We start from the raw sequence: 15,572 nt of genomic DNA, 5'->3' as shown, positions 1-15,572 counted from the left end.
TGTCAGGGCAGTTGTTTGACTCTGACTGAGAAAAAAAAGTCACCCATAGGCTTCTCACCGATACCTATTTGCAGTTCTCCTTAGTCATTTTACTGAACAGCTAACAGATTGGTTTCCCTCCGCAAAATGTATTTGGTTTTAAGTTGGTTTACTTAAATAATTTATTTAAATAATCCAAAGATCATGACAGCAAAAATTTTGAATAACATACCCTGTTCACAGGCATATAGAGTGTGCTCTCCACTCCTCTCAAATGCATGAATCCCCAGAGTAAAAACTGTTTCAGTGTTAGTGTGTTCTTTTGATGCTCTGGAACAGGTCTAGTAGCTGCCTTTTCTTGGATAGCCTATTTGCTTTTGAAAGAACTTGTGAAATTTGTGTTAACAAAATCTGAATTGTTTAATAGGCAAGCAAGAGATAGAGTGGTATGCAACTTTACCACCTTTTAAAGCTGGAGGTTTATACTTACATATTGTAAATGTGGTGTTACTGAGTACTGAATGGAGACGAGATGAGTAAAAAGGTGCTTAAGTGATTCTGGCTCAACTGTTCAGTCTATTGCTGATCTTTGTTACTGCACACCCTGCAATGCTGTATATATATACACACACATATATAATACTGTGCTGTTGTTGAATCTGCTACTAGACTTTTCCTAAATTTATGCATGCTCACAAGACTATTTTAAAGGCTAATATCTAAAGCTCGTTAAATTGCAGGGCATCTCTACCTTTTGCAAGCTGCAATTTTAGGGACTGAGTGAGTGAAAACTCAAAATCTCTAAAAAGTGTTTTTTCTTTTTCAGATTTTCTTCCTTTTTTGTATTCATTTATTACCATTGAAGGTACTATTAATTTAGAAATGATCTTCTAAGATGAGGAGAAGGCAAAAAAAATTTCCAAGTTTTAAAACATTTTCAATTTAATTTTTTAGTGTCTCCAAATTGTGTTCTTTTTTGACATTTTGTCCCATCAAATAGGAAATAGTTTAAGAAAATCCTAAAATGGAAATTGTCTAGGTAGTTAAAATTAAACATTAAATAAAAAGGGATTTCACAAATTATATAAAGATACCACTCTGAAAAATCTTGTTTTGAAGATGGGTATTTGCCCTTTCACGGAGTGTCCTGGTGTACACAGAGCAGTGGGGAAACCGACCAGTACTTTTTTGGAAGACATGTACCAAAATAGGGAGTGTCCTTAGGAGTACTACTGTGAAAACTGTTCTAGAGCTATTTATGTATATTTGTTTTGCATCAGAAATCTGAACTCTTGAGCTATAGAATATGGCATTTTATGTGTCTGCTCTCACTTTTATTAAGAGACACAGCTCCCTGTAAAGGGGGAAGATGGACCCTATCCAGTTGAGTTTAAAACATTTACTGTCATGCATAGGCACTGTTGATAGTCAGATATGGTGATGCAATTCCTGGTAGGTTCACAGTTTAATAACTAACTCTATCATAACTGAAGCAAACTGAAAAAAAAATGTGTGGTATTGATTTTCAAGCTGAATAATATTTTTATCTTTTGACTGAATCACTCAAATCTGCTATAATGGAATATATACTCAGTTTCTGCAGCAGCTGCAAATGATTCTTCATTCAGACTAGAGATCTGTTGCTTTTAGTCAGAGTTTTGTTCATGTGAGAACTGAGGAGAACATATAAAGTGTTAGAAAAGAGCATCAAAATGCAAGGTACACTCAGTACTCTTTTTCTTTTCACTGAAGTTTTCTGTTGAAGAGTGACTCAGGACTAGTAAAGCAAAGCACCTGAGAATTAAAAAAGTTAACCTTCATAAAAACATCCCAGTCTAAGAACTTTGTATAAAGCTATCTCTTTTCCTAGAATGTATATTCATGTTGCAAAAGATGTACTATAGACTGACTTCTTTATATTCTGAACAAAGCATTATCCATGAAGATAAATACTTTCTTCAGAGGGACTACAGATTGTGGTTTTTACCTTAACATATTCCAGGGCCATGCCATTTTTCATGTTTTGGAAGAAAAGCGTCTTAGAAAAGGAACACCAGCAATAAATCCTGAGAACCTTTCATCTGGATCCTTTATTTATTAGTTAATGTGCAGTAAAGTGCAATAGTGTGTAGGTGTAGTGTGTAAGTTGTTCAGAGATACACTTATTTGGCAGGATTAACTTTGCATCTCCTCTATAAAATGTATGTTTTGGCTTCTCATTTGTGGAAGGGAATGTTTGTTGTAGTCCAGCTGTGCCCAGTGAGATTGTAACCTGGAGTATCTGTAATAAAAATAACAGTTGGTGTCTGTCAACCAAGGATGTGTCCTTTGTCAAAGAGGTTTGGCAGCTTAAATGATCCAGAATGGCCATTGTATATGTTCAGAACATGCATTTGCAAGGTGGACATACAGGTGACATCTGTCTTTTTTTTCTATTCCTGATGATCCATGCAGACTTATCATTTATATATGCTACTTTGGTGCCTCATTAGAAGCAACAGCAATCCAGATGCGTTTCAGGCTAGGACCACAGAAACAGCATGACTTCCTCTGCAAATGGTCACAATCTTCCCAGGAAATATGTAGTGCAAGGCAGTAAAGCTGAGTTTTCAGTGTTTATCATTCTCTTAAGTGCTGAGGCAGCTTGGTAAAATGAGAAAGGTAGTAAGTTAGGAGCTGCCGAATGAGGGAGCAAGTAAATTAGTCTGTATAGAAGTATAAAAGTACCTGTGAACTGGGATGGTGGCAGTAGAAAGAGGGATAAATTAGGAAGAGAGGAGAAAAAATAGCAATAAATATGGGTTGAGAGGAGAAGAGTTAGGTGAGAGGCAAAAAGAAAGAAAGCTGGCTGTGATGAGCTTGCTCCCGGTTCCTTTTCCTCTTTGAGAACTTGGAAATTAATACAGACCTCTGGTACCCCAGACATACCAACAAACCATGGTTGTCTTGTTCAGAGAGATGGCAAATTTTGCTTTTTATTTTCTTTAGATTTTTTAAAACCAAGTGTATCAAATATTTATTGAGTCAAGTACTGCCTCAGCTAAGAGATAAAAGCTTAAGGGTTCCTGGTAAGCATTAGTTTGACTCAAGCAAGTGTTTTATGCTACAGGTGCTGCAGTTTTACATAGGAACCCTTCCACTTATGGTGCACATAGTAAGACACTACAGAGATAATAGGAAGTATGGCATATCTTGGAGATGTTACCTATAAAGTACCAATATGCTTTCCTGAAAGAAAAGTAATAGTGTTTAGGAAAAATGACTACAGGAAGGGAATGGGTTAGTCCCAACTTAAGGCAGTAGAAAGCCCATGGGAAACAGATCTAATTTGCTGCTGTGGTTCTTCCAGACTTCACAGCAACCTTGTGTCTGATTGAAATACATAAAGCTTGACTTTCAGAAGCATTGAGTATGAAATTGCAAATGAATTAAATGGGACCTTATTGTTTTCAACACTGTCCTTTGAATTTTGTTATCTCTGTAAATACCAAGTTTATAGGTTTCAAATAGGTCCCCCCAAATTAATGGATAGAAGTGACAATTTTGGGCCCAACATTTCTTTTTTCACCAACTTGACCTCAAAACTAGTCTCATCACCACAGATGTGATTTGAGACAAACTTGTTCATTTTTGCTCTTACATGCTGTGGTGATAAATGCCTAGAGGTAGGACAAAGAGAAATAAATCCTCTGTGCCTAGCTAGAGTGGCTTAAATGCGGTGCATGCCTGATCAACCTTAAAATACTAATATACCCTTTATATAATAGGCTGTATTAATTGCTTCAAGTTGCATTTCTAATTTTAAAGTTTGTTCATAAGTCTTTTGAACATTCTTTAATTGTATTGGGAATTTTAGCAAGCGAAATGAGGATTTCACAGAGAAGTATCACAGAATCGCAGAACATTTTGAGCTGGAAGGGACCCACAAGGATCATGGAGTCCAGCTCTTGACTGAATGGACAGTCCAGAGATCGAACTCTTGATCTTGATGTTATTAGCAGCATTCTCTACCCAACTGAGTTAATCTTCCCATCTGAGGTCGTATGTTCAGGAATAAAGCTGTGTGTCAGGATGTCTTGGCTGGCAGTTGTGTTTTTCTGGGCTGTAACATCTTAGGCCCATAGTCTATACACATGTTGTTTCCTGTCATTAATGAAGTCATTCTGGAATGGGACAGTTTGTTTTTTAAAATTTATCCCTAAAATTTAAATTATAGAAAACCAGATCTCTTTCCATATGTTTCTAGTGGGGAACTTAAAATCTAGTATGTCCTAAGGGATGGGCAGGTTCCAAGGTTTAACTTGCACTGCTGAAAAAGTCCATTGTTCTAAGGCATGTGTGTGTGTGCCAAGAGCGCAATAGCTGCTCCCGTGTGTTTGCTTATGTAGGCAAGGAAATAGCATGCCTGCCTTTCATTCATTTGATGTAAACACAAAATGAAAATCTTTTCTAAAACCACTAGCAGCAGGCAACAATTTGCCAATATATGAATAAGCAAGCCATGGCCAAAAAGAAGGTATTCCTGGCAACACTGAATGTTTTAATTGTGTTTAGAATAAGACCCAATGAGAAACGAAATCTTTTTCAAACTGAGAAATGTAAATTACTGCTCTGTTTTTTGATGTATATTGGTGGAATTTCAGCATTGATGCAGTCAGGACAGTGGCTGATGGAACCTGGTTATAATGTCTTTTACATAGGAAAAGGAAATATCTTACTTAAGATGATTTGAAAGAAATCTCTCCATCCAGTTCCTTTCATAAGCAGAGAAATTATGACAAGAATGAGACCTATTGTGACAGAGATAGTTTTGATAGATTCTTCAAAAATAGGTGGTCAAAGATGCAGGTCAAAAGGATGCAGAAGAAACAGGGGGGAAAGACATCTCTTAGTGTGACATCCACATGGCCTCTATCACTGTCAGTAGCTTGCCATCTTTCAGTCCTTTTACATGTGGCAGCCAGAAGCTTTGTTTCTGTTTTGCAGTCAGAAACGCAGACACTTGATACTGTGAGCTAACCAAGAACATAAATGTGCGGCATACTAGCTATTCCACACCAGTTCCCCATGCATGTTTTTGGGTACAAGCAGTACTCTATCCTCACTTTGTGTGAAGTGAGATAGGTCATTCTATGTTCATAATGTCTATGTAAGATGACAATGCCAAGGAGCCAGTGGTAGAGAAATTTCATATGCACTTAGCAGTGACTTTTCCTTGGCAATTTCATTTTTAGAAGATTAACTAGGCCCTTTTTGTAGAAGAAATTTTCTGATGATTTGTATTGATTAGCCCTGGAAGACACAGTTATGTACAGCCTAGGGATGACCTCAGTTCCCATGCTTTGGCATATGGGTTTCAGACTGTAGGAATACTGAAGTACTGCCTCCATGTGCCCTTATGGATTTGCAGTTGATGAATATTGATTAATTCACAGAATCATACACAATCACAGAATGGTTAAGAAACCACTGGAGGTCATCTGGTCCATCCTCCCTGCACAAGCAGAGTCCCCTGGACCCCCTTACTGAGGTTTGGGGATCTCCAGGAAAGGAGACTCCACAACCTCTCTGAGAAATCTGTTCCAGTGCACAGTCACACATACAGTCAAGAAGTTCTTCCTCATATTCAGCTGGAACTTCCTGTGCAGCAGTTTCTGCCCATTGCATGTTGTCCTATTGCTTGGCACGATCAAGAAGAATGTGGCTCCATCATCTTGACACTCTCCCTTCAGATTCTTATATACAATGCTTTAGAAAAAAAATAGCCTACAAATGTGAACATGGAAAACTGTAAAGTGGTTGAGGAAATTAGTTGTCAATAAGAAGATACCTTTGTTCAGCATCTAAACATGGTAAAACTGCTTTTCAAGAAATATCTGTAGTTTAATTTCATAACAGCTCCTTAGAAAAATTAATTCCATATCTATATTTTTAATTTGCAGGTACATTGAAACATTGAAGGAACACAAACCAAAAATCATCTGGGATGATCAAATTGCTGAGCACTACTTTGAATATAAAAAGTGAGTTACATTTATTAACTTAGCATTCTGCAAATATTCTGAGGCATGACCCAGTGACTATAGTATGCAACTGAACTGAACAAGTGAAAATTCTCCTGATTGTGATCTGTATGTCAGCACTAAACTGCAGCATAAAAGAGTGCTTCAGGCAAGAGAAGAAAATCAGAGGATTAATGAAATTACATAAACTAAAACAATCTTTAGAAGAGGAGTCTGATGAGTCACATCTCTAGAAAATATCCATTAAAGTGGTCTATTGAGTTTCAGTTAATCAGAGCCTCTGAGATTAGCACTGTGAGCTGTCGGATGATTACCAATAACTTGGCCAGAAATAGTTCTGAGAAAAATCTGTGGTACAAGAGCCTGGTTTTACAAGTCCTAGTGACAAGACTGTTCAAGCAACAAACTTCCAGTAAATGCAATGGACCATAGATAAAGGTAATGGGAATAAAAAACTAAGTGACTTCCAGAGAAAGTTGTTAAAAGAACTGAAAGCATTAAGGGTAATAACTTTCTTTGTCCTCCCTTTTTCATCATGAAATGACAACAGAATTCCTGATCTAGGAAGAATCCATTTAAAATAGATTTTAAAAAAACAACCCAGAAACATCTTATTAATCTTCTAACAATTTGCTGATTTTTATCCAATTATACAAAAATATACTACAAAGATACAAACTAATCCTCCCACTTCTGCAAAGCTGTGTTTAATATATTACATTGTTAATGTGAAAACATACAACTGAAAAGTAGAGTAAAACACATGCTTAGGTGCTTTACAAAAAAAAAAAAATCAAAACTACTCAGTTATTTCCAAAATCCCTTCTTGTTTTAAATATTTTTAAATAAAAAACCCCAAATTCCAAAATCTAAAAAATGTTCTACTTTTATATTTTAGCTTAATTTTCAAGGTTTCTCTCAGCCTGTAATTTTCTTCTGACTTCTCTGCAACATCTATTTCTTATCAGAAAAAAAAATAAAATTAAAAGATTTGTTGTTCAGCAGTGTTTTATTTTGTTTTCTGTGTTTTTATGAAAGGCTGGGATCTGTATTCCTTCATATTTAATTATTTGGTATGCTGTTGCAAAAGTACTTTGTACCAAACAATTACAAGTTTTTTGTGTTAGCTAAAGAGGAATAAATCAGAAGCTCTGTTTTGCTGATCTGTAATGCCAATCCAATTGGAGACACAGTGAGTGCTGGATGAAAACTTGCTCTCAAAAGTGTAAATCTGAGGGCTGTGTTTGAATTCCTGTCTGAATCACATTTCTTGTACAGCCCCTTGCAAAATGAACTTGTGGGAAAGCAATAGCTTGTCAGTAGTACTACATCATTTGCCTTCAAAAGCCAATCTTTGGAGTTTCTTGTGTGTGGGCTTCCTGGAGGAATTTCTGATGTATAAAGCACACTATGTCTGAAAATCACTCCAGACTTCACTTGTTCTTGGCAGGGAGCTGTGTGGCTCAGCGAGTCTGCAGTGGTTCAGTTGGCTCAAGGGGAGGGTTATTTAGGAGAACTCCTTCTCAGTTACCACTTTGGTTTACAAAGGTTCAGTTACATTGGACAGAGATGGCAGCCAGGCCTGAAATACACTTCACTGGTGAAGCATCTCAGCTGGAAATCTTGCATGTCTGCTGTGGCTAAGAAATGAAATCGTGAATCTTTAAGCAAAGCACAGCTAATGATTTCATGTAGCAGGCAGAGACTGTATATTACAAATAGTTGCAGAAATCTGCTGCTTCTGAATGCTTGTTCAAGTGCACAGGCAAGTACCCGTTTATGTAAGCTGTGAGATTTTAGGAGCAATTCCTGCTTGATCTGTCCATGCACTCTGCATTTCCTCCTGGCCTGGCTGGTAAATTGGTGCTGTGAGACCACTTGGAACTTGTCCTTCTCAGTATTAGGGGTTGAAAATGCACCCTTGGTATTTGTGCCTGGTATAGCTTGCTCTGTCTGTGTATTTTATACTTCTAGCATTTAATTTAACCTGAAAGCTGGTAATTCAGAGAACTGGAGAAAATCTTTCACAGTTTACATCTGAAAACCAGATGTTTTCATCTTTTTCAGATGCACATTTAGGAGGCACAACTGTCTTTTACTATCTGACAGTTTTGTCATCCAGTTGCAACAAAATATCTCAGTGTTTACTGTTTACTATGATATGGTATCAAACCATCTCTGTTGTGAGAAGACTTCTTGGATTCTCTATTTTCAATGTCAGCCTTTTCACAGAATCTCAGAATGGTTAAGGTAGGAAGGGACTCCTGGAGGTCATTGAGTCACCTCCCTACTCAAGCTCTAGAGCACCTTACCCAGGAGTGTATCCAGGCAGCTTTTGAATATCTCCAGGGAAGAAGACTCCACCTGTCTCTGGGCAAGATGTGTAAGTGCTGTTACCCTCACAGTAAAGAAGTTTTTCCTCATGTTCAGGTAGAACTTCCTGTGTTCCAAAAGGTCTCTCATTCTATTGCTCGACATCACCAAGAATCACTTGGCTCTATCCTCTTGGCACCCTCCCTTCAGATACTTGTTGATAAAGTCTGCTCTCAGTCTTCTCAAGGCTGAATAAGCCCAACTCCCTCAGCCTTTCCTCACAAGTGAGATGCTGCAGTCTCCCAGTCACCTTCATTGCCCTCCACTAGACTCCAAGAGCTCCACGTCTCTTGCACTGGACACAGCATTCCAGGTGAGCCCTCACCAGGACTGTGTAGAGGGGCAGGGTCACCTCTCTTGATCTGCTGGCAATGCTCTTCCTGATGCATTCCAGGGTACCATTGGTCTTCTTGTCCACAGGGGCACACTGCTGGCTCATGGACACGTGGTTGCCCACCAGGACCACCAGGTCAGAAAGAGCTGCTTTCCACCAGGTTGGCCCCCACCCTGTACTGGTGCATGGGGCTATTTCTGCCCAGATGCATTTGCCTGATGAATCTCAGAAGGTTCCTTTGTGCCCATCTCTCCAACCTGTTAATCTCCTCCTGAAGGGCTGCACAGCACTCTGGAGTATCAGCCACTCCTCCCAGCTTTGTGTTGTCAGTCAACTTGCTGAACATGTGTCTGCCCCTTCATCCATGTCCTTGATGACTAAGTTAAAAATATTGGGCCCACTATTGAACTTTAGGGCACACCACTAGTGGCAGGCCTCCAACTGGGCTCTGTGCCACTGATCACAAGCCTCTGGGATCTACCATTCAGCCACTTCTCAGTCTACCTCACCATCCACTTGTCCAGCCTGCACTTCTGAGCTTTCCTGTGAAGATACCATGTGAGACACTGTTAAAAGCCTCTTTCACCTCCCTTAAGACTTGTCCTTCTTAAAGGCCACTAGTATGGGGTAAATAAGTATCTTGTCTGACTGCCTGTGTTGTATTTTGTTGTAACCAGTTCTTGGATAAAGTATTATGCATAAAGAAGTTTGGGACTTTCATCTGTATCATGACAGGACAGACACAGTTGCATACTTGACTTTTATATATGTTGTGTACCTTTTCCCAATAGCTTTTTGGCTTGCTGTGTTATGTTTGCATATACAGTAGAAAAGGGGTAAGAGCAGAAATTCTTACCTGCAGTAGAAAAGGAAATTGAGAAGATTTTGGCTGTACTCTGACCTCAGAAGACAGAGTAGCCAGAGTGCAAGTATGGAACAAATCGTAACGGATAGCAAAAGTATCTGATTTCATAGAAACAATGCCTCACCTTCCAGAGTGGAATGAACACTGGGTAAGAAATCTCAAAGATATGAGCTGCTAATTGGCAAGTACTATCTGATATGTACATATCAATGCTCATGTGCTAAACATACTAGCATATTTTAATTTTATTACCAGTGTCTTCAGAATAAAGTTGTCTGTTTTCTTCAGCACTGAGTTTGTTTCCTTTTATTGGAAAGAAATAAAACTGGTTTTAATTCTAACTTTAGCTTAAAATCCTATTGGAATCTATCAAAGCAATTTTGACTATTTTGTTTTTCTGTTTTGCAGAAATAAAGGAGGAAAACATGCTGTCTTCTACCCAACATTGAAGGTAGGTGCCACTTCTTCACATCAGAGGGCTGTAAGAGAACAGAAGTGTTTACTTGACTTGTTGCATTATTGAGACATTTCAGAAAATGTAGAACTGAGTTGAGGCTTTTGTGAAAGAAGTTTACCCTTATGTAAATGTTATGTAAATTGTTTCGATTCAAAGCCTGTGCAAAAATAGGCTGTTTTCCCTTTCTCATGCATCATGGGGTTTGGGATCTCTGAAAGTAAACCATATCTAGAGATGAGACACACGAGGACAAACCAGTGCTGTGAGAGGATGTGTTCAAGCACACAGTTCTTGTACTGTCAGACACATTGTCAGACAGGAGATCAAAAAAATTTTCCTTCTCATCAGGTTGGCTGGAAGCTTGGAGAACTTTTGCCTTCCTCTGTAACAGGGATTCTCTCTGTCAACCTTCCTCACTGTGTTTACTTCACTTCTGTTTCTGTGGAATATATTTTAGTGTTTTCAAAACTTAAGCATTTGGCCTTACTACACTCCTTTGGCAGGACATACAGCTTCTGTCTACACAGTAGTCTGCAATATACCAGAATACAGGATAAAATGGTTGCTTGCAGCCTTAGTTCCTAGGAACTTGTCTTTAGATTTTCTAAAGTTAAACTAAAGGCAGTATGTTAAGCCTCTGCTGACTTTTACTATTGGAAGGGAATTGCTTCTGTAGTAAAGCTATATAATATTTACAGAGAACAGACACATTTTTTATGGTTTAACTAGTGTGAAATGATCCAAGGCTCTGTTTTTCTGAACAAGATTTTTATCTTAAACACTATTAGTACAAGAATATTTCCCCTCATGAATCTAATATTGGTGGAAGTACTATCATATATGGGATATTAATTACCACATCTCACTATGTTCTGCTTAGTAGTACCTGTCTTAGAGTGTTAGAAAGTTGCATTGTGAATGTATCAACAAAAAGACAGATTGTGCTGCATGCTGTTATGCTGTGTTTTCTTGACCTTGTGGAAGAATTTCACACTGCCAATGTCAGTACTAACCAGGTTAAGAACACTCATTCCTGTACAGTTCTTTCATTAGTTCTTCTCTAGCAGATACTCACCTGTGGTGTCTGGTAAATGCATGGTTCCATTTTCAACAAGCTTGTAACAAAATATTTTGAGGTTTTTAGGGTGGGGCAAATCAAAGAATTGTTTGTATGATGATGATCAAGATGGTCAGGAAACACTGAATTTTATTACCCCGTGAGAAATGTGTTCCTTTCTCTTATTAATGTTGTAATCGCTGGTAGGTTGCTCAAAATTAGCTGGTCATGATTAGTTAAAAGCAGTCATGAACACTAGGCCCAGTGCAGCTGTTAATGATACCTTGATACTTCATTCTGTTTTTCATGGAAATGAGTTTTAAACAGATCCCTAATGTGAGTAGTTTAACATTGCAGTGCTGCACTTCGAAGTAAGAGTACCTGAAAGCAAAAAATTGAAAAATAATTTCAGTTATTTGAACTGAAAAAAAGTGCAGAATGTGAATTGTGGCATTGCTTCCCTTGTAGACCAATGGCTAAGCTAACTCTTAATCAATGGTTGGAGCTCAGAGATACTTTTAAATATTTTCTGCAAGAATCTCTTTAAAATAGAACTGTGGCAATATAAATTGTGACTTTGTCCTGGGAACAGGTAAAGGTAGGCAAGAGATCTTGATGGTATTTGACAAGTTGTTCTGATTGTCTTCATGGATAAAGTTTTATTTTACCTCTGAGACATTTTTCAGAAGAGTTAGAATTTCTGTACATCATGAAATGATAGCCTAAATTAGAATAGTTCTTTGCATAGTTCATAAATCTGATTTATTTCTGTGGCATTTTGTCTATTTAGCTGGTGATCTTTCATTAGGTCATTGAATTAACTGGTACAATTAACTGTCTCGTACTGAATGATTGCTTGCTAACCAGAGACTATTTGAAATACAGACTAAGTTTTGCAGTACCTGGTTCAAGGCTGGATGTTTATAAAAGGTCTGATAATGGCATGAAGAGATGGCAGTATGGAATATCTAATATCTCTGACTAAAATGTAATTGCTTTATGTATCTTTGTCCTAGTCCATCCAGATGCGCTTAGAGCTTGCAAAAGAACTGGGCACTGGAATATCCATCTGGGAACTGGGACAAGGCCTGGACTATTTTTATGACCTGCTTTAAAATGAGATGATCTGAGACTTTATTTGCTTCACTGAGGCTCCACCTTCAATTTATTTGGGTATCCTGGAGAGGTGATTTTTAAAACATTTTTTGTAATTTATATCATATCTGTATTAAACTTGCATTTTTCTCAATAAAGAACCTTTTCTGATTTGCCACACAAATGTGATTGTTGGTATCTGATAAAATTCAGAGTAAAAAACCCACAGAAATTTTTCTTAAAGCTCCTGAATTCACAGTCATTAAAAACAGACCAACATAGCTGGATGGAGTCCAAGTTGAAAATATTTTCTGGTGTGTTTTCTATAAGAAATAAAATGAGCAAGTTGATGCCATCTGATCAAAGTTTCAGATGGAGACTCTCAAACAGCTGCTGGTAATAACCAAAGTAAGCAGAAAATAAATCCATCAGATTACATCCAGCAAATTTAGCATCTGCTGGACCCTCTGCATCTTGTTGTCTTCTGATAACGTAAGTGAACACAAAATGTTGAGGGAGAGACCAATTAGAATACTTTCCCTCAAGATGGTAGAAAATCAAGCACTGACAAAGTAAGCTGTTAGCTCTATTTTTTTTTGTATTAGTAAATTCCTTAAGTATTTCAAAGTCACAGTAATTTCAATTTGTGACTTGTTTCTAAATCAGTTCTTTCAGAAGAGATGCTCTATGACTTCTCTATTCTGCTTAGCGTGGTTACTGTCTCAGTTTACAGTATTTAGCACTAGAGCACGATGCATTAGTGGCTAGTTTGTGGGAACTGTAACATTTAGCACTACAGGCTCTTACGGTAATGATGGATTCCATGGAGGTGATGGACTCCATGTCCCCAACAGACAGACTGTAGTAGGTGCTGTGAATATGATCAGCATCTTTGTGCATGAAATTGTCATTATTTGGCTGTACACAATTCTGCTTTTTTCTCCATAATACAGATATTTTATGAACACAAGAGCTGTAACAACCAATTAGTTTAAAAAACAAGCCAAAAAATTGTATCCCTGCTTTTTGGTCTATAATATTTGTGTTTGTAGAAATGCACAGGCTTCAAAGCAATTTCTTCTAAGGAACTAAGGGGTGCTGGGAATTTGATGAGGGTGTCATTGGTCATCAGCGGAGACTCAGGCAAACAGCTCTGTACTCTCACTGGTGTTCTTGCCTCTTACAGTTGTCACAAAGATAACTGCACTCCTCTGTTCACATCCACCCTTCCTAGTAATTAATCTCAGTGGGGAATTTATCTGCCCCTGCTGTTTTCAGAAGAATAAATCCTACTGTAATCCACCATTGATTAAAGAACTATTGATCTTCACCTTTCTGATTTAGTTCTGGCATCTCTCGACTTCTCACTTTGTATCCAGCAAGGCTTACTAATCAGGCTTCTTTCTTCCATACCATTAGTGGTAAGATTATTTGTTACATGAATCCTTGTGTTCAATTAACTTGAACTTTCTAGTTCCTTCAAAAGCAATTTAAAGTCACTCTGGCAATAGTATCCACAATAGCACAAGAATTAAATTCTATTACACTGTTTTTTCTACTTTCAGTGGCACTACTGAACCAAATTGCCTCAGGAAAAAAAAAGACGCAGAAGTGCAAGGGGTTGTGTTCTGAAATGGCACCCACTTTTATATTAGCTAGTAGGTAGCTTTCAAAACCGGATGTGGGGAAGAAAATAGTATTTCATTTTAGCTTGTTGTCTCCTCTCTAGAAGATACATGTAATCTATAATGTTTTTCATATTTTTTTATATTCTGTGATGATTCATTACGAAATTCATGATTTCTGTTTGTCTGTGAGCACAGCTATGTTAGAAAGAAATATCTTTTCCATCCTAAGAGATAGAACAAATACCTCTGTGTGTCAAAAAGATCAAACTAACCCTTGCTGTGTCATGAAAAATAAATACCAGATAAGAAGTACCAGGTAAGATTTTGAGCCATCCGTGGTATGTAAGTGCATGAGGTTGAGGATATTGCCTTTTGTTTCGAAATGCAAAACATGTTTGTTGCTTTAGAAATAGCATTCCAAAAGAAACAAACTTGGCTTTATTCTTTATTGTGAAGTTCTCTCTGTATTTGGGTATGTGTAAATATTCCTAAATAAAGAAAACAAACAAGAAAACCAAGTACTCCTAAAATGAGGTACTTGGCAGGGCAAGGCCAAAGATACTGGACTTTGAAGGATCGAGGGTATGACTGGGGAGAAATACTTAGTGTTTCTATTAAAACAGCTCATACCTAGTACAGCAAGCAGTGAAATGGAAGTGTATTTATTTCAACACAGTGTATCATCATTCGCTTTTCTAAAATACGGCTAAGAAGAAAAAAGATCTGCTCTATAATCTGGCTCTGTTGCAAGAAAAATGTATTTGGATAAGATCTCAGGTGCTATGAATGTAAAGGTATCTTTGATCTACCTGGTGCCAAGTGGAGTTTTTTTCCAACTGACCTTTGGTCTTGTGTTTCTGGGTGATTTACGTTTTTCAGTTAGACTTACACAGAGTTAAGATAAATACATTTCTCTGCACAATTTCTATTGCATTCACTGAGAAAAAGAAATAGCAGCTGATTCTGTCGCATCTGGCCTTCAATAGGAAGGTAGTATTTTTATTGTCACACACATTGCTTTAATAGGTATCAAAGGGGCTTTTTGTATCTGTATACAACTAAGTATCTCACTGAGATGGAAAAAACGACTTATCTGGCTACTTGCAGGATCTCACAGACTGTTCTGGGATAACAGCATCTCATCTTATCTCAGGAAACGTGTCTCTTGTGGTAAGTTTATGTCTTGAAAACTAGAGCTGCAATAGCGTCTTTGTAATCAGAAGCAGATTTACAGAGAATTGTGAAAAATAAATTGTTTAGTTTGTCTCATTGTGAGATGCTACTTCTTGATGAATATTGCTATGGCATCTCATGTTATAGTTCCTTTTTGTTATTGTATATAGGTGTGACACTCCAGAACTAAATGTGGCTTCCAGGTAAGAAAGCTGGGAGTGAAAGAGAAGAGGTAAGGTAGACCACAGGATCACAATAGGAAAACGGGTTATTTAACCACTTCTTAGTTATAAAGAATTCTTGAGCAAGTTGTAACAACTTAGTGTTTATGGGGTTGAGTAAAAATACAAAATACCTTTTCCATTGCTACTATGAGCTACTAGTGATAATTGTTTGTAAGAGGGGGGGTTGTGTTTTACGCATGCTTGTCTGTGGAGACTGCAAAGTTAAGGGATGTTCACAGGAACTATAATTACAGTCTTTCTTGAATTTGGGACATGTCTTTTGAAGTTTACTGTTTTGATTAATACACAGTGCAGCTGTTTGACTTCAGTTAAAGAAATGGCAGCACAAAGCAGATGGATTCTG

The 15,572-nt window shown here is 37.6% G+C and overlaps 1 protein-coding gene across 1 annotated transcript in view; it reads left to right on the top strand.

The window, feature by feature from the left end:
- CHID1 (chitinase domain containing 1) overlaps positions 1-12,394 on the top strand; it is a 104,739-nt gene extending 92,345 nt beyond the window's left edge. The window contains exons 12-14 of the mRNA XM_071559479.1: positions 5,922-6,002; positions 9,983-10,025; positions 12,105-12,394. Coding sequence (XP_071415580.1) covers positions 5,922-6,002; positions 9,983-10,025; positions 12,105-12,203 — 223 coding nt within the window. The 3' untranslated portion in view covers positions 12,204-12,394. The remainder of the gene's footprint in view (positions 1-5,921; positions 6,003-9,982; positions 10,026-12,104) is intronic.
- Positions 12,395-15,572: the final 3,178 nt, after the last annotated feature.

This window comes from Pithys albifrons, chromosome 6 (assembly GCF_047495875.1).
Source record: "Pithys albifrons albifrons isolate INPA30051 chromosome 6, PitAlb_v1, whole genome shotgun sequence".
Taxonomy (NCBI): domain Eukaryota; kingdom Metazoa; phylum Chordata; class Aves; order Passeriformes; family Thamnophilidae; genus Pithys; species Pithys albifrons.
This window is presented reverse-complemented; position numbering and strand designations above follow the sequence as displayed.